General features: G+C 39.4%; 1 protein-coding gene across 9 annotated transcripts in view; it reads right to left on the bottom strand.

Moving 5' to 3' along the window:
• Nucleotides 1–27,764, bottom strand: part of adam22 (ADAM metallopeptidase domain 22) — a 309,560-nt gene that overhangs the window by 76,048 nt on the left and 205,748 nt on the right. For all 9 annotated transcript variants that reach the window (XM_073054560.1, XM_073054561.1, XM_073054562.1 and 6 more), the window contains 2 exons: nt 3,181–3,280; nt 780–851 (listed from right to left, as the gene is read on the bottom strand). In XM_073054560.1, the coding sequence (XP_072910661.1) occupies nt 780–851; nt 3,181–3,280 (172 nt within the window). The remainder of the gene's footprint in view (nt 1–779; nt 852–3,180; nt 3,281–27,764) is intronic.

Raw genomic sequence — 27,764 nt, 5'->3', positions numbered from 1 at the left:
TAGCCAGACCTGAATGCCACTGATCTGGCCCTCAGCAAATTGATGATCTCATGGTTCATCCAGGCCTTCTAGTTAGTGAAGACTGAATGATGTTGTAGGGACACACTAGTCTATGATTGTTTTTATAAAATCCATGACAAGTCCTCTGATGAATCCTTGATCACAGCCCAGTCTACCAGCTTGAACTAATCCCATAGCTGCTCCTCAACCTCCGGCAACCACCTCTTTGTTGTCCTTGCTCTTTAGCCTCTGCCTGTATGCAGGTTGGATGAAAACAGCTAAGTGATCAGACTTCCTGAGATACGGTCCAGGCATGGAACAGTAGAAATTCCTAATCATAGTGTAACAGTGGTCTAGTGTGTTGGAACCCCCAGTGCTGCAGGTGATACGTTGATGATAATTGGGCAGGGATTTCTTCAAACAAGTCTGACTGAAGTCCTCAATAATGATTTGAAAGGCATCGGGGCAGACTGTTTCTTGTTTGCTAATCACAGTACTCGATACATGGAGTACTTGCTTAACATCAGCCTTTGGTGGTATGTAAACTGCAGTCAAGCTCTCTGAGGAGGAATCTCCTGGTAAGTAAAACGGTTGGCATTTAATCATCAGATGTTCCAGGTCAGGGGAACAAGCATGTGACAAGACTGCTGAGTCTGAGCACCACAAAAGGCTCATCATGAAAAACCAAAGTTGCTGCAGGAGCCATTTTACACAGTAATGTTATTGACTGCTACTGTGACAGTCACAGATTTTGAGCCATAAACAAATTTGCTACTCACAGTCGGTGAGCCACAATCACATTCTTCTCCTGTCTCCACAAATCCATTACCACATTCCGGAGGATCAAGAAGCTGCATTAGTAAAAAGACAACATAGTTACACTGAAAGGCCCCAAGATCTGAAACAGGAACCCTATTTTTTCTCTCCATGGATGCTGTCTGACCTACTAAGTGTTCACAGCATTTTCTGTTTTTATTTCAGATTTGCAGTGCCTGTTGTTTTGTCCCCCGATATTCATTCATTGTAACCCAAATCACTGTTACTGATCTATTTTTAAAACAACTAAATGATATCTTTTAATTGCTGAAAAAAATTGTTCAAACAATTCTTGATGTAACAATAATCATAAGGACTAAATATTCTCAATATTATATCTGAAAATCCAGAATGTATCCAGAAGTATTATCTATTTCATAAATAGTGCATTTTTTACCTTCTTTTCTAATTTGTCAGCAACATTGCTTACCATTGTCCCTTATGCTACCAGGTAGAGTGGACGAGCAGGAGACAAATCCCTTGACTTTGCCCCCAGCTTTCACTTCCCCAATATCACATGTCTACATCCAGAAACACAGTTTATTGGAGATAGCAAGTGTGAAGACAGGCTTTGCAATACCACAAATGTCATGTTAAGGATTTGTACCATCAAAGCAAACTCTGTATTGTCTCTCCAAGTCTGTCATTGTTGGGATTGTCCAATAGGGTCTTGACACTCCTGTTTTGGACATTGCATTGGAATGGAGTATTCTGTGCTTGTTTTGGGGTATGTGTTGCTTACCAGTTAACCACATGGCTTAAGAAAGGAGTAAGTCCAGTAGCAAGTGGGAATCAAGACAACTCATTCAAAAATTCTAGTGTGCTGTTGATTTTGAGATAGTTTTCAGTTTCTTAGTAAGTTATAGCATTGATTCAGTAAATTCCGAAGAAGCTAACAATTATTTCCAGTGCAAAGCAATAAGAGTTTCAATGAAGAGGAAAAGGCCATCATGTTCTTTTCATAATTCTCAGCCAACCCTCAAACCTGACTACATTAGCAGTTTGCTTTGCACTCAGTAAGTGTCCTCATAAACTAGTGGAGTAAATGCCAGAAAGGCTTAGAGTGGCATAAATAGAGAAATGGATAGCCGACAATGCTGCTGTGCTGGGAACATGCAGCACCCCGCTTTCCTCCTCCGTGCTGGGAAACCCCCTCCTCTGCTGACTCTCCAGCAGCAATGAATTTCCACTTGGCTTCATGCAGATAGGCTGGAGAAGAAAGCCAGCATTGGTGCAGCCAATGAGTTGTGGGGCTCAAAGTTGCATCCTGCTGTTGGATCTGTTGGAAGCAGCTGACTCTCATTCCCTTCGTTTGCATCTTGAGTGCAAGAGATATCCCTATGGTAACAGGTTCAATTGACCTTGTTAGCATAAAGAAATCTCCAAGGTGGGGAAGACATTGCAGTCAAACAGAGAGAAGCTAATACAGCAGCTTTCATCACATCCATCCTGGAGAGGACAAAAGAGAGCACAGGATCTAGGGGTCTGTTAATGCATAGAGCAACTACTGCCAATCCCCAGCAATGTCAATATTCACTATACCAAGCAGGATGCATCCCCAAGCCCCGCATCAAAACTCCAGCCCATCTAACACAAGCCTTGATAAACAGCTTCTCCACTCCAGTGGTGAGTCATTGCTCCTGGAGCATCAACAGAAGGCAAGAATTCATGCAGGCTCCCAGTGCTTTGGACAAGATTCCAGTCACAACCTCATGTTCCTATAGGGAGGATAGGGATTTGTAACAGGAGCAGAAGACATCTCTAAATCTCTGTTATGTAGCTGTGAGTGCTTAGACTTGAGGAAGAATCGGCACTCTGCAAGGTAGCATGAAGCGGGGGACTTTCAATTCATTTTCCCCACATTAATGGAATTCCTTACTAAGCTACGCTGTACTTGGTCTAATGTTCTAGTCAGAGGCATCTGACCAATGTCTCTTCCTATTCCAAAAGTTAGTTGTGATTTATATAATCAATAATTTGTCTGAGGTCTTATTATCAATAAGGTTACAGTTTCATAAACTTCAAATAGATCACTATTGTTACCTCCCTAAATAAACAAACAAATTACCTTTTCTTCTAATTTCATTACTGATATCAATTGCCTCTGCATTTTTAAGGATAATAACTATGCATATGTACCTACTGCATCATTACACTGTACATTTGAATGACTATATTTGTATGTACAAATGTGTAGTTGTACAATTAAAGCAAATTTCTCAGAATAACATAAAACATAACTCACAAATATTTTGAAGCATGACTCTAAGAATTCACTTACAAGCCAAGACTAAGATGGTAAACAATTAAAAATGATGTTTATTATAAACAATGTAAAATAATGTGTGCAATTCTGATACTTACTCGGGTAGGTTTATTGAAGAGACAACTACCACCACCGCTGTTCAAAAATCCCCGGTATTCTTCTATGTTGCATTTAGAAAATACATTCGGAAGATAATATCTGCAATTATTAGTACAATGAATCAACATAATCATAGAAAAATACAGACCTCATTTATCACTTGCAATTATGCACCTTGTTAACAAGGAAAGATCAGTTGAAATACTTAATAGACGAGCACTCATTCTTGGTTCCACAAACAGCAAGGATCATTATCAATAACCTGCTTTTCACTAACATGGTTATAATGGGAATCCTAAGTAAAATATAATACTTAGGAAACCAGAAGAAATTCCTGCTTTTCTACAAAGTGAACTATGATTGGTTGAACACTCTACACATACACTGCATTACACTGATCCTTGTAAAACAACATACGTACTGCCTTCTCCCAATCTTCTAATATTTTTGATCAACTTTAATTCCTTAGACAGATCTAAATCTTTCTCTTTAGTTAAGCATGCAAATGTTCATGTGTCTGTGGGACAAAAGTGAATCACAACAGTGGACGTAATGAGCTGAATGGTTTGCTTCAGTTGGATTAATTCCCATAATTCAATGATAACTGACTCATTGGAAAGTTTTCCATGCAACTCATGAGCTCAAAATTCCCAACTGCAGTTTAAGTTAAATTATTTCCAGCTGCAAAAGATTGTAACTTTTATAAACCTTACAAAGATTAAATAGAGGAAATTCAACAAACCTTTTGTGGTATTAAATGTATTGACCTATTACCTTCATTGCTTGGAAAACTTCACTGAGTTAGTTTGAATATCATGAGTAGATGATCATGCAGATGTGATTGTGGGTGTACTTTTCAAATAGCTTGAAAATTTCCAGAGTAATAAATCACTGAACATTCAAGGAGCCTCTGGTAGGAAACTGCATTTTAATTATTGTTTACAATAATTCTTTCATCATTGTACTGTTCTGAATGCAATTGATAACCATTTAATTGCTTACACTTTAGGCCACATGTTGTACTCGATGAATGGAAAATGAGTATAAAATCTGCAATGAAGCAACTTAACTGCAAAGAGCAATTAAAGCCTAGGATTCTGTTTCCATTTTACAGCAGAAGACTAACAAATTAAAAATAAAGTTCAAAGTATGTACATGTCACCATAGAAATTCATTTCCTTGCAGGCATTCACAACAAAACAAAGAAATACAATAGAATAAAAAAAACTACCCACAAAGGCTGAAAACAGCCAAATAAATAATACCGAGATCATGAGTTGTAGAATCCCTGAAAGTGAGTCCATAGCTTGTGGAATAATTTCAGAGCTGACTATGTAAAGTTATCCACGCTAGTTCAGGAGCCTGATGGTTGAAGGGTAATAACTGTTCTTGACCTGGTGGTGTGGGACCTAAGGCTCCTGTACTTCCTTCCCAATAGCCGCAGTCTAAAATTACAACTGGATCTAGCAAAGTAGGCGAGAGAATGATATTTTTACTCAGGCGAGAGCAAAGTGTTGTATTTTGGGAAGTTAAACCGGAACAGGACATACACAATTATTGGTAGGGCCATGGGGAGCGTTGTTGATCAGTAGCCTACAGGTACACAGTCACAAGAAAGTGGTGACAAAGGGATACAGGGTGATAAAGAAGGCATATGTGTAGCTTGCCTTTATCAATCTAAGAATTGAGAACAGGAGTCGGGACATGATGTTATAGTTGGTTCAGATCAATTTGTTGCTGCCTTGCTATAGGAAGGACATGATTAAGCTAGAGAGAGTGCAGAAAAGATTCACAGGAATGGTACCTGAACTGGTGGGCCTGAGTTATATCGAGAGGTTGGGTAGGTTGTTTCTGTTCTCCCAGGAGTGAAGGAGGCAGATGGAGTGACATCACAGAGGTTTATAGAATTATGAGGGCAGATATAGGGTGGATGCAAAAGTGGAGAAAAGGTTCAAGATGAAAGGAGAATGATTTAATGGGGATTTGAGGGACAACTTTTTTCCCACACAGAGGTTGGTGTGTATATGGCTCAAGCAGCCAGAGGAAGCAGGTACAGTCACAATATTTAAAAGACTTTTAGACAGGTAGATGGTTTGAAAGGTTTAAAGGGATGTGGGCCAAATGCAACAAGTACGATTAGCACAGACCAGCACCTTGAACAGCGTGGACAAGTTGTGCCGAAGAGCCTGTGTCACTCTGTGAATCTAAAATAAGGGTCTTCTAAATGGTAAAGTAGCCCAGAAAACAGAGAATGAAGTGGCTGTATTTTTGTGATAACGTCCTTTGTGTCCATGTTTAAATGCAATTAATGTAAGAGCTGCCAATCAGCAAATTGGATTGGGGACTTTTGGCTGTCTATCACTTCTATACAACTGATGTTTTCCAGAATCATTTAGGCATATGACAAAAAGACATGTCCTCCCTCCTTACCTCCATGACATCCTCTTATGGAACCATATTACAGATGCCCTGGACTCAGCCCTTTAAGCTTGTGTCCTGCTTCTCATTCTTTTTTGTGGCAAAATCAGCTGGTTTGGAATAATAAATGCCATATTTTAAAACCCTGATGGATTCTGTTGTTTTAATCCAAAGTTCTTTCAGAAGTTGGGAAAGAGTCACAAAACTTGACACTTCACACTTGTTTAATTAAGCATCAACAGAACAAAGAGAGAGTTGAAAACAGTGTGAGGTCTACTAGTTGAAGAGGGAGAAAGTCAAAACATCTAAGAATAAAGATGGCCTCTGGCCTCATGGTCAGCTTTTTTAACCATAGAACATTACAGCACAGTACAGGCCCTTCAGCCCTCCATGTTGTGCCAACCCATATAATCCTTAAAAAAAAGTACTAAACCCACACTACCCCATAACCTTCTATTTTTCTTTCATCCATGTGCCTGTGCAAGAGGCTCTTAAATAACCCTAATGTAAGGCCTTTGACAAGGTTCTGCACGGAAGGTTCAATCGTTAGGTATTAATATTGAAGTAGTAAAATGGATTCAACAGTGGCTGGATGGGAGATGCCAGAGAGTAGTGGTGGATAACTGTTTGTCAGGTTGGAGGCCGGTGACTAGTGGTGTGCCTCAGGGATCTGTACTGGCTCCAATGTTGTTTGTCATTTACATTAATGATCTGGATGACGGGGTGGTAAATTGGATTAGTAAGTATGCAGATGATACTAAGGTAGGTGGCGTTGTGGATAATGAAGTCGGTTTTCAAACCTTGGAGAGAGATTTAGACCAGTTAGAAGAGTGGGCTGAACATTGGCAGGTGGAGTTTAATGCTGATAAGTGTGAGGTGCTACATTTTGGTAGGAATAATCCAAAATAGGACATACATGGTAAATGGTAGGGCATTGAAGAATGCAGTAGAACAGAGTGATCTAGGAATAATGGTGCATAGTTCCCTGAAGATGGAATCTCATGTAGATAAGGTGGTGAAGAAAGCTTTTGGTATGCTGGCCTTTATAAATCAGAGCATTGAGTATAGGAGTTGGGATGTAATGTTAAAATTATACAAGGCATTGGTAAGGCCGAATTTGGAGTATTGTGTACAGTTCTGGTCACTGAATTATAGGAAAGATGTCAACAAAATAGAGAGAGTATAGAGGAGATTTACTAGAATGTTACCTGTGTTTCAGCACCTAAGTTACAGAGAAAGGTTGAACAAGGTAGGTCTTTATTCTTTGGAGCATAAAAGGTTGAGGGGGGACTTGATAGAGGTATTTAAAATTATGAGGGGGATAGATGGAGTTGACGTGGATAGGCTTATTCCATTGAGAGTAGGGGAGATTCAAACAAGAGGACATGAGTTGAGAGTTAAGGGGCAAAAGTTTAGGGGTAACACGAGGGGGAACTTCTTTACTCAGAGAGTGGTAGCTGTGTGGAACGAGCTTCCGGTAGAAGTGGTAGAGGCAGGTTCGATTTTGTCATTTAAAAAAAAATTGTATAGGTATATGGACTGGAAAGAAATAGAGGGTTATGGGCTGAGTGTGGGCTAGTGGGACTAGGTGAGAGTAAGCGTTTGGCATGGACTAGAAGGGCCGAGATTGCCTGTTTCCGTGCTGTAATTGTTATAAGGTTATATGTTTTAGCCTCCACCACCATCCCTGGCAAGTCATTTCACAACCCTCTGTGTAAAAAACTTACCCCTGATGTCTCGCCTAAACTTCCCTCCCTTAATTTTGTACATATGCCCTCTGGTGTTTGCTATTGGTGCCCTGGGAAACAGGTATTGACTATCCACCCTATCTATGCCTCTCATAATCTTGTAGACCTCTATCAAGTCCCCTCTCATTCTTCTATGCTCCAAAGAGAAAAGTCCCAGCTCTGCTAACCTTGCTTCATATGACTTGTTCTCCAAACCAGGCAACATCCTGGTAAATCTCCTCTGCACCCTCTCCATAGCTTCCACATCCTTCCTATAATGAGGTGACCAGAATTGAACACAATACTCTTAAGTGCGGTCTCACCAGAATTTTGTAGAGTTGCAACATGACCTCTCTACTCTTGAACTCAATCCCCCTGTTAATGAAGTCTAGCATCCCATAGACCTTCTTTACTACCCTATCAATCTGCACAGCGACCTTGAGGGATGTATGGATTTGAACCCCAAGGTCCCTTTGTTCATCCACACTCTTAAGTAACTGACCATTAATCCTGTACTCAGTCTTCTGGTTTGTCCTTCCAAAATGTATCACCTCACACTTATCCAGATTGAACTCCATCTGCCATTTTTCTGCCCAACTCTGCAGCCTGTCTATATCCTCGTTACCTTCGACAACCTGCAGCTCCATCCACAACTCCTCCAATCTTCGTGTCATCCACAAACTTACTCACCCATCCTTCCGCCTCTACATCCAGGTCATTTATTAAAATCACAAATAGCAGGGGTACCAGGACAGATTCCTGCGGCACTCCACTAGTCACCAACCTCCAGGCAGAATACTTTCCTTCCACAACTACCCTCTGCTTTCTTCCTTTAAGCCAATTTTTTATTCAAACAGCCAAGGTTCCACTTATCCCATACCTCATGACTTTCTTGATGAGTCTCTCATGAGGGACCTTGTCAAATGCCTTGCTAAAGTCCATGTAGACCACATCCACTGCCCTAGCCTCATAGATAATACCCTCATTTAGATAAGGAAAACTCCATTCAAATTCATAGATAAGAGGCAACCAATGATAAAGCCCATTTTCAAATAACCAAGTTTCCAGAACTTCCCAGAATTATCCAATATAACCACTAAGGAACACACTGAATAACTGCATATACATACTGTGGCCACTAGCAATGATATTATGTGTACATAAGAATTACTTCAAATACAAGCAGATAATTAAATGTTAAACCGCAAATAAAGTGACAATTAAAATTAAACAGTTGGATCCAACAATGCCCCACCTCATTCTAAATTACATGCTTAGAAGCATTATATCTGAAAATTCAGAAGCAAAAATCTTGTGGTATCTATGTTAAGAATCAAATAATCAATCATTCTTAAGTTAAGAATTATCAAAGAGTATATATTCTTCAAAGTATTCTTAGGATTATGTCAAGGTTATGCAGATTAGTAGGCACACTTATGCGAGTTTGAACTATTCTATTAATGATTGCATTTAAACAAGCAAAAAAATATAAATGATAAGGCATATTAGTATGAATAATATGATTACTAATATTGAGTAGCCCCATATTCTGAGACTTAAATGTATTCAGTCAAAGAAATCCCACCCGTCAGATTGATGTATTTTAGCTGCTTCTTTACAAATATGATCAATCGAATTAGTCATGTCTTCAGACTCGTCAGATATGGAAGTACAATACTCCTTGCCTATAACTGCGTATGTTACCCCTTTAACTGCTGAGAGAACATCTAATGTCTTATAACTTTGAAGAACCATCTTACACATCGCAACCATTTCTGTTGTTACTTTCCCTAAGGAAGCAGCAGTGTCATTTCTTACTCTTTCTGAGGCTGCAGCAAGATTTTCAATTTCTCTTATTCTCTTTGAAACACCATAAAATGGGAATAAAATTAACGCAAAACAATCTCCTTCTGAAATGTCTTGTTTACTTCTGGAGTAAAGTGTGCATATGTTTCATGGTGGGAAAAACATACCCTCAATAACAAGCACCTAACCAATTACGTGAAAGAAAGGTGTAGGCTCCATTTCTGCACATGAAGTACCGGTACATATTGTTCCATGAACTTGGACAATTTGTTATTACTTGACAGGAGATTTGTTGGATTGTAATAGTTTTGATTGTCAATGAAAATGCCAAAGTCATTACTCCATTTAGGCCAATGCAACTTGTAATTGTATGAACTACGGCCTACTGGAGTGCTTTCTGAACTCAAGCATAAGGAGGCTTTTATAGCAAAGACATGAAAAGGTTTAATAGCTTTGTTATGAACATTAGATGTACTGTAGATATATCCCAAGATAAGACATGAATATGATGTGATATGTCCTTAAATCATGCTGATTATATTTACATATATTATCTAGTTTAAGACAGTGCTTGGGGGACATGATCATCCTATATTTATGTCTCTCTCGAGAATAACAAATCATAGGCATAATGTCAACATCACCATTGCTGAAATGTTTAATAGAGAGGGTGCATGCTTGTTCTAGATCTGCAGGAATCCCTAGCATTGCTGCATATTTTGAAATGTGCGCTGTATGTTGACACAGCCAACAGCTAGAGGCATTAACAGCATTAGCAAATTCATGTGATACTTGCAATTATACATTATGAGTCATCTCAACTGGCACAATATAATTAGGAGAAATTGGCAAAACTATAACAAAAATAAATAATATTATAATAAGCTTCATAGTGTCCAACAGTTGTCGACTTGCTTGAATTCTTCTGGCTGCTTAGTGATTTGCTCACTGTAGCCTAGCAGTTTAGGAACTGTGGCCAAGAGGTTACTAGCACATTCACCACTGTGCTCGCTGTCCTTTTGGGTACATCTTCAGCTCATTTCCAATGGCTGATGAGTATCCACTTACTTCTAACTTCTACTTTCTCTGCTGAGTTGGTAACTAACAACACTTGATAGGGAACTTTCCATCCATCTCCCAGTGGTTTCTTATATGGGTTCTTATTCACTTACTCACCAGGAATCAAGGTTTGTCCTCCCTCTAGATCACTCCAAGGGGCAGTAGCCTGTACAGCTTGAGTTAATTCCACATAATAGTTAACTGAACTGTCTGCCATAAAGCGCCTCTTTGAGATTGAGAGCTCCCAGCAGTGACATATTGTTAGACCTCGAATGGACTTAATGTGGTTTTCTTGTTTGTGGTTGTTCTGATGCTACACAAGATCATAAGAAGACCCATAAGCCATTGTTATGCATTCTTCATGATACTTGGTTGTTGCTTGATGATTCCATTCATTTATTTAACTTGTTCTGATGACTCTGGGTGATGTGGACAATGATAAGACCAATGAACATTCATTACTTGACATAATTCCTGACAAACACTGTCAGTGAAATGTGTTCCCTGTTCAGAGTTGATGTGACATGGCAATCCCCATCTAGGAATATGGTCATTGATCAGAGTTTCCCATTGACCTACAGGGTAAGTGGTTCACCTGTAGTAGGGATCCTTAATGCAGGTGCAGTGCACAATGTCACCTTTAAACACACTTTCAGGTGTTTTTCATTAAGAGTCATGGGGTTGTCTGAGCACTTACTGCTTTCAGCAGAATGTTGAGTGGTTGAACAATAATTGATGGATCTGCCATTAGTTTGTCAATACATTGATTAGTAATGGCTTCATCATCAGCCTATGTGTCTTTACTCCCCTTTCTTTATTGGAGCAAGCTGTGACATAACTTTCAGTCTTATTGTTTCAAGCCTGTCATCCTCACTTGAGTTGCTAGGGGCTGCTATCAATGTCATGTCCATCCTGTAATTCTTCAGAGTTCAGATAGAGGTGTTGTATTGGGAGAATGTCTGATGTAGGCTGTAATTCTTCAGAGTTTAAAGGTGTTGCTGACTTGGGGGACCATTTGATGTAGGCGGTATTTCCCAGGGTGGAGCACCAGAAGCAGCATCACTAACAGGACTAGCCCTTTGAAGATCCTATACAGTTTCTCCTTGTTTTAGTTTGCCTCTGAGCTTCGTACATGCACTTTGATTAAATTGCTTTGTTGTTCTTTTGCTCATTTGGTTAATGCAAAGATAATGCTCTTTAGACTTTTTACTATCTCTATCATGCCGTTTTGTAGTTCTTTATAAAAGTCTTTATTTGCCCCATTAACTCTTTCATTTCCTCGCACATTCAATTAAACCGACCACACAGTCTTATCTCTTAATCAGTAAGTGCCATTCCAGGTTTTTCCCTTTCCCTCAACAATTTTCCAAATCTTAAAAAACTTATCTCATTGTTATATTTCATCTGCATCCAGTAATTTGTAATATTTTGAGACCATTTTCAAAGTAATAAAAAGTACATAGATTGCAACTGTGGGTTGTCCTGTGACCAAAATATTATCCCTTGACCAATGGGTCATCCTGTAACTCAATTACTGGATGCAAATGTTGGTTTGTGCAATGTGTATTTTACTAAGTAGCAAATTGATTGCCATCTAACCAAAATAGATTGCTGTGCAACCAAAATAGATTGTCCTGCAAATGAAACTGATACTTTTACAGATCTCTTTATTTTGATAGTAATGTAGTGGTCCTCAATCCTAATTTCCATCTGATCATATTGAAATCAGAACTAGTTTTCCTCTCAAACTTAAACAAAGTAAGTTTGTACCCCCTTTGTTCTGGTGCTGAAAAAATTCCACTTTGTCTGTGATTGTTTCAAGTACTTAAAGTTCACAATATCCTGCCAACTATGCCAATTGTTGGATTCTGATATTTTCATCCAAGGTTCTTTCAGAAGTCAGGGAAGAGGCACAAAATTTATTGCTTCATGACCATTTTATTAAGTGTTAATAAAATAAATAGAGAGTTGAAAACAGACTGTGAGAGAGGTCTATTAGTTAAAGGGATGGAGAGTCAAAAGATCTACAAACAAAGATGAGCCTTGGCCTTGTGGTCAGCTTTTTTATATTATAAAGATAGGCAAAATTCCATTCAAATTCATAGATAACAGTCAACCAGTGAGAAATCTGGTTGGGAATTTCAAGTTTAACATCAAAGGATGTACTTTGGATCGAAAGAACAGGCAGGATGACCTAGGTTGTGGTGTGGCTCTATTGATAAGAGATAGAATTCCATCTTTAGGTGACATAGGGTCAGAGAATATTGAATCTTTGTAGATAGGGTTAAGAAACTGCAAAGGTAAAAATCCATTATGGGAATCAAATATAGGCCTCCAAATAGTAGCCAAGATGTGGGGTTGAGATTGCAAAAGGAGCTGGAAAGGGCTTGCAATAAGGGTAATGCCACAATTGTAATGGGAGAGGCTCAATATGCAAGGGGATTAAGAAAATCAGGTTGGTATTGGATCCTAAGAGAGGCAATATGTTGAATGCCTATGAGATGGCTTTTCAGAGCAGGTCACGCTCGAGCCTAGTCGGGGAAAGGCTATCTTAGATTGGGTGTTGTGTAATAACCCAGATTTTATTAGTCAGCTTAATGTAAAGGAACCCTTAGGAGGCAGTGATCATAATATGACTGAAATCATACTGCAATTTGAGAGGGAGAAGCATAAGTCACATGTATTATTATTGAAATGGAATAAAGGGAATTACAGAGACATGAGAGAGGAGCTTGCCTAGGTGGATTGGAGGGGAATACTGGTGGGGATGACGGCAGAACAGAGGTGGCTGAAATTTCTGGGAATAGTTCACAAGGCGCAGGATAGATATGTCCCACAGAAGAAGTTATTCTCAAATGGCCGAGGTAGGCAACTGTGGCTGACAAGGGAAATTAATAACTGTATAAAAGCCAAGGAAAGGGCACATAAAATAGCAAAAGTGAGTGCGAAGTTGGATGATGGGAAGCTTTTAAACTCCAAGAGGCAACTAAAAAAACTATAAGAAGGGAAACGATGAAATATTAGGGCAAATAGATGGTGATATAAAACAAAATGCTAAAAGTTTTTTTCGGTTATATAAGTAATAAAAGGGAGATAAGAGTTGATAAGTTGATATTGGATCCTGGAAAATGATGTTGGTGAGGTAGCAATGGGGGCAAAGAAATGACAGATGAACTTAGTAAGTACATTGCTTCAGTCTTTACTGTGGAAGACAGTAGCCAGGGGTCTGTGAGTGTCAGGGAGCAGGAGTGAGTGCTATTGCTATTACAAAGGGAAAAGTGCTAAGCCAACTCAAAGGTCTTAAGGTGGACCAGATGGACTACATCCCAGAGTCTTGACAGAGGTTGCTGAAGAGGTAACAGATGCATTGATCATGATCTTTCAAGAATCATTTGATCCTGGCATGGTCCTGAAGGACTGGAAAATTGAAAATGTCACTCCACTCTTTAAGGAGGAAGGAAGGCAAAAGAAAGGAAATTGTAGGCAGGTTAGCCTAACATTAGTGGTTGGGTAAGTGTTGGAGTCTATTATTAAGGACAATTTGTTAGGGTACTTGGAGACTAATGATAAAATAAATCAAAGTTAGCATGGTTTCTGTGTAGGGAAATCTTGCCTGACAAATCTGTTAAGAGTTCTTTGAGGAAGTAACAAGCAGGGTGAATAAAGGAGAGGCATTAGATGTCATTTACTTGGATTTTCTGAAGTCATTTGATAAGGCATCTCACATGAGGCTGCTTAACAAGATAAAATCCTATGGTGTTACAGGAAATATACTGGCATGGATAAAGGAATGGCTGACAGACAGGAAGCAGTGAGTGGGAATAAGGGGGCCTTTTCTGGTTGGCTGCCAGTGACTAGTGGTGTTACACAGGGGTCAGTATTGGGACTACTACTTTTCACATTGTTTATCAAAGATTTGGATAATGGAATTGATGGCTTTGTGGCAAAGTTTCCAGATGATACAAAGATAGGTGGAGGGGTAGGTAGTGTTGAGGAAGCAATGTGATTGCAGCAGGATTTAGAAAAATTGAAAGAATAGGCAAAAAAGTGGCAGATGGAATACAGTGTTGGGAAATGTATGATAATGCATTTTGGTAAAAGGAACAATAGTGCGGACTATTATCTAAATGGGGAGAAGGTTCAAGCATCAGAGGTGTAGAGGGACTTAAGAGTCCTCATACAAGACTCCCAGAAGGTTAATTTACAGGTTGAGTCTGTGGTAAAGAAGGCAAATGCAATGTTGGCATTTACTTCAAGGGGAATAGAATATAAAAGCAAAGAGTTAATATTGAGCCTTCATAAGACACTAGTCAGGCTGCACTTGGAGTATTGTCAACAGTTCTGGGCCCCATATCTCAGAAAGGATATGTTGTCATTGGAGACAGTCTGGAAGAGGTTCATGGTGATGAGTCCGGGAATGAAGGGGTTAACATACAGGAGGGTTTTGGGCCTGTAATCACTGGAATTTAGAAGAATGCATGGGGATCTCATTGAAACCTATCACATGTTGAAAGAACTAGATAAGGTGGATGTGAAGAGGTAAGGAGGAAATGTTTTAGCCAAAGGGTAGTGAATCTGTGAAATGCTCTGCCACAGACTGCAGTGGAGGCTATTTCCATGCATACATTCAAAGTGGAAGTTTATAGATTCCTGATTGGTAGGGGCATCCAGAGCTATGGTGAGAGGGCAGGTGTATGGGGTCAGGGTTCGCCATGATGAAATGGGAGAAAGGACTTGAGGGGCTGAATGGTCTAACTCTGCTTCTGGTTCTCATGGTCTTAAAGGTCTGATTCAAACCTTCAAGAACTTCCCAGAATTATATCAACATAACTAGGAGACACATCAACATGTGTCTAGGAGGCACATTGAACAACTGCATATACATACTGCGACCACTAGGAAACACATTAAACCGTTGCATGCTTATAAGAATGACTTAAAATACAAGCAGATAATTAAAACTGACAATTAAACCATCGGATCCAACACACCCTGAAGATCTTTTTAAAAGGAAAAAATTCCTAATGTCCCTATTTCTTTTGGGGTGTCCTGAACACAAGTGGAATCAGTTCAACTGTCATTATTATCTCTGTTTGCCAGTGAGTGCCCTGGGGAAAAAATTCTAACTATCCCTTGTATCTACACCCCTCATAAATTGGCAAACCTCTTTATGGTTACCTGTCAGTCTGCTGCATTTCAGTGAGAACCAACCTATCCTATCCTATCTCTCCTTTAACTGCAGCCCTCAATTCTAGGCAACATTCTGGTGAATCTCTTCTGCACTTTCTCTCTTGCTACCATGTCCCTTCTGCAGTGTAGTGTCCAAAACTGTACCCTTGGCACAACCTTGTACAATTGTAACAGATGCTGCTGCCTTATATTTAACAAGAATGTGTTTAAGGAATTAAATATTCAGCAAGTTTAATAAAGCTAACATGTCTCAATTTGGAAAAGGTTATGGAGCATTTCCCATCTCAATGACCAGGAGATAAAGGAAGGCAACATACGAAGTTTTTTCTAGGCATGCATTTAGGTTTGCCTGATTTTATGATTCACTATACTCTGCAGATCCACTGGCAGAGTTACAATATGTGCAATTATAACTAACAAAATAAGTCTTTGCATTTATTGAATAAATGCAAAAGCACCAGCTGAAAGTGGCAAATAAAATGCAAAGCCCGTAAGTGCTTTGTTTTGATCATCAGTGGGACCAATAAGCTTCTTAAGCAGTGCCCAGGTTCTACTCCATTACAAACACAATTAAGTCCCATTTATTCAATTTAAATCAAGTTAAAAGAGAATAATGAATTCCCTTGGGTGCCAATGGTTCCAAATGTATCTAGGCCATTAGATACCTGAAGATTTGGAAAATTTAAATTTGTTCTTATGTTAATTGACTCACTGTGGGGGTTGAGAATCTTTAGTCAGAAGAGCACTTTATGTTTCTTCTGTTCTAATTGTGTACTTTCTTGTAAAAATTAGGAATAAATTATGCTTAAATTATGTTCTTCTTTGAATGCTGCTTATATGATGCTATATGCCTGTGATGCTATTGCCAAGAAGTTTTTCAATGCACTGGTGCATATACAATAAAATTGATTATTGACTACTGACTCCACTTACCCCCAATGTCAACCCTCTAGGGATTGTCTGAAGTCTAAATTACTTGGAATGACAGCACTAAACCATTCAAAACTACTTTCCACTTGTTTCATCTCATTAAGATTTTTATTTAACTGTGTATTTTCATAACTTTTAAGTAATGGGAAAGAAGTAGGCAAACTGTCTCTGCATTTTGTCTTCCCTATTGTCACTCTTGTTATAAAATTCCAAAACATCAGAACACATTATGCTGAAACAACACCAGAGTCTTAGTTCCGGACCTGATCCTGGATGCTGTCTGTGGAGTTTATATTACATTCTTAAAGTTCAAAGTACATTTATTATCAAAGTTTGTATACATTGTACAACCTTGAGATGCGTCTCCTTACAGGCAGCCACAAAACAAAGAAGCCCAAAAGATCCCATTAAAAAAAAGACCAGGATACACCCAATGAGCAGAGTGAGAAAGAAAACAAATCATGCAAACAATAAAAGTAAACAAATAGCATTTAGAATGAAAGTGAGTCTCCTAAAAAGTGGAGATGGTGTCTGATATCAACTGAAGATGACATATGGATCAGTTGGGGAAAGCAGATTCAATTGGTAGAATGAAAAGTTCACTACCGCTATCAGAACCACTTCCTGCAGTGTCAGAGTCAACTCCTACTATCAGCACAGAGGAAGTCTCAGAACCTGAAACTGTTTCACAGCCACAAGTCTCATTTGTCAAGGAGAGTAATCCCCCTTGTCAGGAAGGATGTTATCCCACAAGAGTAAGAAAGCCTCCACAGCAATTATTAAGCCTGAATGGGACAATTTAAAACTTGCTATGCTGTGGATGTCTGTAAATAATAATTGTATTATATACTGTGTATCTTGTTGAGATGCATTCTCTTTTGAGTTGAAGTTTGTAGCTAAGCAGGGAGGAGTATTGTACATTTAGTGTTTCAATAATATTTGAGTAATCTTGTATATATGTTGCTTGATTAAGCATTCTTGTTTGTTTAAATAATTCATTGTAGTTTATATGTATAAATACATTAGTTGCATACATCATCATATGCACCTTGCTTAAAATAGAGATGAAATTACACCCGCATTTTGGACTTCTGTGCCTTCCTTTGAATGAGTTTAATGTTTTGCGCTTGTGACTGCATGGGTTTCTTTTGTAACATCTGGTTTTGTCCAGCTTCCAAGAGTGCACTAGCTGGTAGATTGACTTGATCCAGTGTTCAGGTGAGTGATTGAACTTACAGGAAGTTCGTAGGAATATGGGGAGAATGAAAAAAATGGGATTATTACAGGATTGGTGTAAATGGGATCTCGATGGTCTCCATAACTCTGGTTCTATGAACATCTTAAATAGTTATGCCAATTATATTTAGTAATTTGAAACTAGGTTCTCTTTTTTTCAACCTTGAATGCAATATAATCTGGGAAGAATAATTGAAGTGTGGGACTTTCACTTTCACTGTTGTATGTGTTGCTTCACTGGAAATAGTCAGGTCCAAAAATGACTGAACATACATCCAATAACATCAAGAAACTATGCAGGCTAAAGCGATCTGCTTGCCTGCTTCTTGACCCTAAATATTCACTTCCTCCACTGATGTTGCACCATAGTTACAATGTGTTCTATTTACAAAAAAACACTGCATTTTTTTGTCTCAGTAACTCTAAAAGCCCATGACAACAAGGACAACAGCCTTCCCTCCAAGTTGTACTTCATCCTAATATGGAAACACATCAAAGACCCTTCAACTTGTCACTGAACAATACCATGGGAGTACCTACGTCAGAAAAACTGCAGCAATTCAAGAAGATGGTTCCTTACCACAGTCTCACATGTTACAACAGATGGACAGTAAGTGCTGGCCACATTCTATAAATTACTAAATATCCAAATACATTAAAGGATCCTGATAGAGTAAAATATGACTAATGATTCAATTGCCTTTTCAAACAGTGACAAGCAATATTGGTTAAATCATAAACTTCTCTGTTGAAAGAGACTTCTGTAGCACAGGCCTTCAAACCTAGAAAATTATACTGGATAACTGATATTATGAGTAGATCAAGGGGGGGGGGGGGGTGGGCGTCTAGACAAGGTGGCTGATATGTAGGTTGAATTCTGTCCTGAATTCTTGGGTCAAACAGGCTCTCTTTGTGATTTAGCATGTGATAATTCAATTTTTATCTTGAAATTCTGGAGCGGATAAATTGTGTGATTATGAATAGGATGTTAATGAATTCATTGCATAATTCCATTTACAAGTAAAATGAAAGGATTTTTAAAAACTAGGTAATGCCATATTAAACAATTTTGTTCATATGTTAATTATATGCCAAAAAAATTCTCAATTACAATTACTGATTAAGCAAATTAGAAAATCAGCCCTGCTTAATTCATAAATGATTATTACACAAATAAAATTGTGACACATGAATTCGCATTTCAGGAATTTTTCATATTCAAATGTACTTCGTTAACATTTTTTGTTGTTGCAAATTGATTGGAGTGCCATGTTCTCATAAAAACAACATAATCACACTAACAATTGCCAAACATACAATCCATTTCAGGACTATGCAACCTCATATTCTATGTTGTGCTGAAGTGAAGCACTCCCAAAGCAACAAGTAAATGATGATTGGATATGACTCTAATCTCTGCATTGCTTTGACCAGCCCATTTCCCTGCACGAACCCTGTAGAAAACGTTAGGCTCCTTTGTCAATTCACCTGGAGCACACTCCTGATGTGAATGCAGCAAGGCGGTTGTGTTATGTTGTGCCCTGATTTCATCAATTATGCAATCAACTTTCAATGAAAATAATTCATCACAATTGAAAATTTGAATTTATTATGAGTTGCACGAAGTTCTCAATTTTTGTTCCTGGACTTCCATGTTTCTGAAGCATTAATGCTCAATGGACCCTGAAGATGCACAGTGCCTAACAGCATATAATACACACCATCAGGAGTCTCAGGACCCACACCAGCAGATTCAGGAACAATTATTATCCCTCAACCATCAGGACCTTGAACCAGACAGGATAACTTCACTTGCCCCATCACTTAACTGTTCCCAAGACTCCATTTCATGTTCTCAATACTTACTGTTTATTTATTTATTTTTCTTTCTTTCTTTTTTTATTTGCAGAGTTTATTGATTTTGCACATTGGTTGCTTGTCTGTCCTACTGACTGCAGTCTTTCTTTGATTCTATTGTCTTTCATGTATTTACTGTGATTGCCTACAAGAAAATCAATCTCAGGGTTGTACAGGTATATGCTGGCATATGTACTTTGATCATCCATTTACTTTGAACTTTATATCTTATTTATGCAGTCTAATTAGCAAAGTGTTGCCCAAGACAGAATTCTGATGTGGCTTGCAAACACAGCCCAGAGTAACTGTGCACTGCAATGTAGCTCAGAAGGATTAATTACTACTTCTAAAGTTCAAAAATTCAGAGTACAGGACATGCTCCATTAACTCCATGGTAGAGCTAAATCTTTAGTTGTGCCTTGTATGAATATTGCCATCATGCATTGTGTCACTTACACTATATCCAGTAACATTGTAGGGTGCAGTGGCACCCTGTATGGCCAAGGCCCCGTGTATAAGCCACGTGAGACAAATGTTAAAGTTACCAATCCCCACTACTCAAATTAGGGGCATCTGCCTGCAAAAGGGTGATTGGCAGGCATGCTGCCTCTTATATTTCAGAAAGGGTATGTGAAATTTTCATTTCTCCAAGTGCATGTAACTCTTTGCTGTTCACTTTCTAAATTTGGCTTCACTTCATTTCGACAGATCAAAGGATGCCCTATCATGGTAATTAAAGTAATACACAGAATAATAATAATGACAGAGTATTAGGCCCTTGCAAAGAGCTCATGTTCACAAAGCTGCTGAAGAATAGGGTAACTCAAGCACTCGTCTATGAGCTCAGGCACTTTCATCTACACAGAGAGTCGAGCATGCTATTTTTTTGGTGCATAGGTATATCAGTGGAGGTAGTCATGGAGATTAGTAGTCTTCTGTTCTTTATGTGTTCTGAACACACCTCCTTCTCTTTTTATTCCATGGTTAGGATGTGATGTAGGAAGAAATTATGTAAGAATGATCCTGAAGGGTTGGACAATACTGTCCCGAAATAAGTCCCTAATCTCTCTCACTGCAACAAGATGACTATAGTGTGCATATTTTCCTGTTGGCTATATGAATGTGCATTTCCAAAAGGTGTGAAGGGTTAAGGAGGAAGTAAGCAAGGCGGTCAAGCCTGAGGGTCTGGGTGCCATCTCACAAATAGTTTCATGGCCTCATACATGGTCAAGATTTCTGAACCCACCTTCAGCTGCCATATCCACTTGCCTCAGATCTTTGTTCCACTTCACCCCCTCTCCAACTGCTCACCAACCAACAACTTTCATACCCTCATACAGTAAGTTGATGCATCCGTACATCTCGCCCCTTCCATATACTTCCTGCTGTTTAACCTTAACAGTAATATCACCCAAAATTATTAAACGCCTGCACTCCCCACTCTTGCAGAAATAGATGGGGCATAATCAGAGCTACTAGTATCTAATGGGCTGGGACAGGCATGGCTGTGTCATCTGTGAACAACTGGTGCTCTACATAAACAGAATGGCCATTACATGGCCAATATTCAAAGTCAAAGTAAATTTATTATCAAAGTACATAATCCAATTACAGGAGGTAGGGATTCAAGATAAGGTGTGCAAATGGGTGCTGAATTGGCTCAAAAATAGAAAACAATGAGTTATGGTGAGAGGATAAGTTTCACATCAAGAAGATGTTAAAAGTGGGATCCACAAGGATCAACTTTGGGGCCGCTGTTACTTCTTATTTAGATTGATGATATGGATAGTCGCATAACAAATAAACTAGTAAAGTTTGCTGATGACACAAAATTAGTGGGAAAGGGCTGATAACATTCAGGCAGCAAAATCAATACAGTTAGATCTAAAGAAAATCCAGGCGTGAACAGATAAATGGCAGATGAAATTTAGTGTAAAGTATTATATATAGGAAGTAGAAATATTAGATATAAATATATAATGGGGGGGTCTTGAGTTAGAAAGTGCACTTGATGAGAAGGATTTGGATGTCCTGGTAGACTGATCACTACCAACATCTAGACAATGCACAGAAGCGATTAGGAACACTAATAGAACCTTGCGCTAAATAATTCTCTCAGTGGAGTTCAAGTCATGAGGCATTGTCTTTAAATTGTATAATGCACTTGTGAGGTCACACATTGAATACTGTGTACAATTTTGGTCTCCATATCATGTGAGGGATGTGAAGGCACTGAAGAGAGTCCAGAGAAGGGTGACTAGTCTCATCCCAGGTATGAAGAAAGATTGAAAGAATTAAATCTTTTACCTAAGTAGACTTAGAATGAGAGGGGACATGATAGAAGCGTTCAAAATCATTAAGGATAGAAGTAAAGTGGATACCAATTACTACTTCAAAATTAATCCATCAACAAGGATATGGGGCCATAGATGGACACTGGTTAAAGGGAGATTTTGCAGTAACATCAGGAAGCATTTCTTTAACAGTGAGTTGTGGACACATGGAACAAACTACCTAGTTGTGTAGTTGAGAGAAGTACCTGAGAAACATATAAATCTAAATTTGATAGTTATTTCAACACACTATGTGAATAGGAATTTAGCAAGCTTTGTTGGGCTGAATGGCCTGTTCTTGTCAAAAGCTTTCTAATGTTACCAAATATTACCTTCAGATTCATCCTCTTGCAGGCATTTACAGGAAAATGTATACAATAGAGTTAATGAAAATCTATACATAAAGAAAGACTGACAACCAACCAACGTGCAAAAGAAGACAAATTCTGCAAGTAAATAAATAATACCAAGAATATGAGTTGCAGAGCCTTGAAAGTGAGTCTGTAGGTTGTGGAATCAGTTCCTTGCTGAGGTGACTGAAGTTATCCATGCTAATTCAGGAGCCTGATGTCTACAGTGTGATTAGTGTTCATGAACCTGTAGTGTGGGACCTAAGGCTCCCATACCTCCTGCCTGAGGGTAGGAGAATGTTGACGAAGCAACCGTAGAGGAGGACATTATCTTGACAGAAAATCCTCTGCCTCACATCACAACTCCGTTTCATTTTAAAACCTGCAGGAGGTGAGGGTCAGCTGTGTCTGGGCTTGAACTTTGCACTTTGGCATGGCAGTCCAGAACTCTACCACTGTACCCAAGGAAATGTGTGAGAAATGAACCCAGATGCAGAGATCATACAGGAGGCCAGAATGAAAATTCAGACAGATACTTTGCTGGATACTTTGTCTTTGTAGCACAGTTCCAAAACAAAGGCAACAATCCAAATCAGAATGCCAGGCTTTTTGTCAATATTACAAAAACAGAAGCCAAAAAGGAACAAGCAAGCGATTCCAAAAAACGCAACAGACTGAATCCAAAGTTCTAAAATAAAACTGGTCCAAAATACAAAACTAGCAAAGCAAGGGCAAGAAATACTTGAAAGGAATACAGCACTGGATTACAACATAGGCACACATCAAATGTTGGCTCTTCTTTAATTGCTTTGTCTTGGTGGTCAGCAGACCAATTAAAAAGGTGCATTACTGCCACCTACTGAGCTGGAGTGTGAGGAGGATTCAGGAGAGCGATCCTGACACCTACCACCACCAGCTCAAGATGAAATACTACTACTAATAATGATAATAACAACTAAATAATTAAATAAACACCCAATGCTATTGACTTAAATTGTATTAAACAGTCCAATAAGTATCAAGACTTGTGTTTCTTTTGTTCTTCTTGCTCATATGCCACCAAACTATCCAAAGTGACAATACTGCTTTCCCGAGTCAGCTTCCTCTCCCACTCATATGCCCGACATTCCAACAATAAATGTGAGACTGTCTCTGAAGTTGACACTGTCCACATTCACCATTAACAAGTCTAAACAATGTGGCATTTAAACCAGTATGGCCAAGTCTCAGCAGAGTAATTATAACTTCCTCCCTTCTGGGCCCTTCTCTCCTTCAAAGTGAAGTAGTCGGTACCGAAGAAACCACAACCAAAGGAGTTGAATGACTTCAGACCTGTTGCCTTGACGTCGCACGTGATGAAGACCATGGAGCGGCTGATAATACAGAATCTGAGGCCACAAACCAGGCACACCCAGGATCCTCTTCAGTTTACGTATAAGGAGAAGGTGGGAGTGGAGGATGCTATCATGTATTTGCTGCACAAATCACTCTCTCACCTAGATGGGGCCAGTTGTGCTGTGAGGATTACATTCCTTGACTTCTCTAGTGCCTTTAACACCATCCAGCCCAAGATCTTAAGGCACAAACTAACGGAGATGGGAGTAGACTCTCACATGGTGGATTGGATAGTGGACTACTTGACAGATAGACCTCAGTATGTACGGTTGGGAGACTGTAGGTCTGACACGGTGGTCAGCAGCACAGGAGCGCCGCAGGGAACCGTACTCTCTCCGGTCCTGTTCACCCTGTACACATCAGACTTCCAATATAACTCGGAGTCCTGCCATGTGCAGAAGTTCGCTGATGACACGGCCATAGTGGGGTGTGTCAGGAATGGACAGGAGGAGGAGTATAGGAAACTGATACAGGACTTTGTGATATGGTGCAACTCAAACTACCTGCGTCTCAATATCACCAAGACCAAGGAGATGGTGGTGGACTTTAGGAGATCTAGGCCTCATATGGAGCCAGTGATCATTAATGGAGAATGTGTGGAGCAGGTTAAGACCTACAAGTTTCTGGGAGTACAGTTAGACGAGAAGCTAGACTGGACTGCCAACACAGATGCCTTGTGCAGGAAGGCACAGAGTCGACTGTACTTCCTTAGAAGGTTGGCGTCATTCAATGTCTGTAGTGAGATGCTGAAGATGTTCTATAGGTCAGTTGTGGAGAGCGCCCTCTTCTTTGTGGTGGCGTGTTGGGGAGGAAGCATTAAGAAGAGGGACGCCTCATGTCTTAATAAGCTGGTAAGGAAGGCGGGCTCTGTCGTGGGCAAAGTACTGGAGAGTTTAACATCGGTAGCTGAGCGAAGGGCGCTGAGTAGGCTACGGTCAATTATGGAAAACTCTGAACATCCTCTACATAGCACCATCCAGAGACAGAGAAGCAGTTTCAGTGACAGGTTACTGTCGATGCAATGCTCCTCAGACAGGATGAAGAGGTCAATACTCCCCAATGCCATTAGGCTTTACAATTCAACTGCCAGGACTTAAGAACTTTTTAAAAGCTATTATTAATGCTTTTTGAGATAGTGATTTAGATGCATATCATATTTTTTTACTGAGTTAAGTATTGTATGTTATTAGTTTTGCTACAACAAGTGTATGGGACATTGTAAAAAAAGTTGAATTTCCCCATGGGGATGAATAAAGTATCTATCTATCTATCTATCTATCTTTTCTGAATTCCATATAAACGTCTCTCCTTTAACTGTGTGCCCCACAGTTCTGCTAGATTGAGGGAATGTGGTCCCTAATTAAAACCATTGCCTCCACCTTACTTAGTGGAATATCAATATCAATAACACTGACCTTCACTGATAGTTTTGCCAGCCTATCGACGACTTCATTTCCTTCTACCCCTGCATGAGCTGAGATCCATAAAAAGCAGACGTACACTCCTAAATATTGAAGCTGTAATAATGTTTTTCTAACTTACAACAAAATGTTTGGATGGCTAATGGACACACCACCCTTAAGACCACATATTACAGAAAAGGAATTAAATCAGATAATAACACAGTTAGGCTGTAGATTCTCTATCCACTGCAATGCAAGGATTGCCACCATTTCAATAAAATAAACTGTAAGTTTATTAGACATGCTTTTTGTAATTGACACCTGAAATTCAGAGGCGTAGAGTGCTGCACTGCTGTTATGAGACACTGGGTCTTCAGAGCTATCTGTAAACACTGGGACCATTCCGTCATGTTGATGATGCATTATTGTTACCACAACCTCTTCAGATACACCCCGGGTATGTTCTGACAGCCTCTCCCAAAGCGTCACATCTGCCCTTGGTAAAGGAAATTGCCAGGGAGGAATAATGGATAAAGCCTGACTAGGAGCATAGATCATATTAGCCAGAGCATGTTTTCTGTCTGATCATTTCCTTTCCATCCAAAACTACAAATCTTGCAATCTTGATGCTCCAAACAAATTTTCCATATATTTTTAGTTAGATGATCATCCTCATGACGAGTGAGGTGTACCCAACAGTTCATAGCCATCTGCAATCTTTGCAAATACAATGGCACCTGACCCATTTCCACCTGCAGAAAAGAAACAGAAGACCTAACAATGCCCCAACACATACGCAAGTCCTAGGCTTGAATAACGTCCAGCTATTTCAAAATTGAGAGGGCAGCAGGCCCATATGAAACACAGCCACAATCTAAGACTGCTCTAATCAATGCATAATACAAAGTAATCACAGATACCCTATTAGCCCCTCAATCATATCCAAACTCCGAAGCACATTAAGGACAGCCTTACATCTCCCAAGTATTTAATTGTTATCATGCTTCCATGTAAATTTCACATCCATCCACATCCCAAAGAGCCTAATCACCGACAACTGTTCCAACGTCAGTCCATACAGCCTAAGTTCAACAATGGGCCTACTGACCCGTTTACTTAAACAAATAACCTGTCTTTGCTATTGAAAACTTGAGTATTGCTCAAAGACTGAGCAAAGAACAGCGCAATTCACAGAGCTTAAATACTCCGAATAACTAGGCACAGGTGTACTCAGTTACTATACAACAGGGGTGGCCAACCTTTTACATTCCATGTGTCAATTTTTTCACGCACGAGTTCAGATGCGCCATACAACTCTTGTACCCCCATTCAATTCTTGCAAAAATATGTTAATATAGACATATTTAGCATTTTTACATGATATATTGATTTAATATAAAAACAAGATAAACATTACTTACCTCAATGAGACTTTTAACAGATATATTTTCTCTTCTTTTGATTTCTTCCTTTTTCTTAATCACATATTCTTTCCGTAACTCAGACCCAAGCACTAGCTTCAGTTTTCCTTCTATTTCAGTCTGATGTTGTGTTTTATAGTGTCTATTAAGATCATGTCTTCTACTATGTGAGAAAGTGTTTTCACAAACAATGCACCAACGGTTTTCCTGACGGACCCGCTATAAATAAGAACTCTTTTTCCCACTGTTCATTGAATTCACACTTACTATCACTTTCTGCTTTTCTTTTGCTCATTTTCTTTTGCACTGTGATGGGTAACTGAATGTAAAACCAAGGCTTAATTTTCAAAGAAGTACAAAACTGCAAATGTTCACAAAGAACGAACAAAGCACAACTCAGTCGCGCACCAGTGTCAATTGTAATCTGACTGGCAAAAACCTGTGACGCACCGACATTCCTGCTACAGATTTTTTTTCTACAAATCTGTTTTTGGTTAATACTTCTTGCATGAGTAGGCTTACTTTTTTATTATTATCACTGGGGTGCAATGCGCCACTTCTAAACATCCAATGCACCACTTTTGGCGCATGCGCCATAGGTTGGCCATCTCTGCCTTACAAGTAATACACCAAGGCTAGAATGTTTGGAAACCATGAGCCCACTGAGGGATTCTGCTGGCCAGCTGTGGCATAGGCCCCTAAGTCCGGACAGTGAGGCTCTTCCTTCACTCTCTGCTGCCATAATGATCAAATATGCATATTTCTCCTTTCAGAAATATCCAAAGTCAGAGGAAGAGTGGGAAGTGGCAGAGGAGTAGGAACTGACTTTGTCTCTCACAACCCAGATAAAATGTGACTCCTGGTACACTGCAGAGGATAGCTCATTGACTGAACCTGGATATGGGGCATCAGTTGTATGAGTAGTCTTTAGACAGGGCTGGTTCCAGTTCTCTAGAGGGTGAAGGTCCACATGCTGCAGTGAACTTTGTGGCAGAGTCTACAGCAGGCAATTAATATGCATGCACAATTAACTTTTTAGTGCACTGAAACTATGTGAGCAACAGCAAGGGTCAGAGAGAAGTCCAGCATCCAACCTGTATAGTTGCACACATGCATTTGTGTAATATACAATAAACTTGACTATTGACTACACTCACCAACAATATCAACTCTACTGGTCTGTTTTGAGTTTTTGGAATGGTAACACTGAACCATTCAGTCATGCATTCCACTTGTTCCATTGTATTAATACTCTTTTCATTTACTTGCTAACTTGTGCAACTTATGGGGAAAAGGCAGGCAAACCGCATTTGCATTCTGTCTTCCCTTGTCACCCGTGTTATAAAATTCCCAAATCCCCGACTGAAACATGTTATGCTGAAAGAGCACCAGAGTCCTGGTTCCACTCCTGACCCTGAATCCCAAACTGTGTAGTTCCATGTGGAGCTTGGAGCCCAT

Source organism: Hemitrygon akajei, chromosome 8 (genome assembly GCF_048418815.1).
Source record: "Hemitrygon akajei chromosome 8, sHemAka1.3, whole genome shotgun sequence".
Taxonomy (NCBI): Eukaryota; Metazoa; Chordata; class Chondrichthyes; order Myliobatiformes; family Dasyatidae; genus Hemitrygon; species Hemitrygon akajei.
This window is presented reverse-complemented; position numbering and strand designations above follow the sequence as displayed.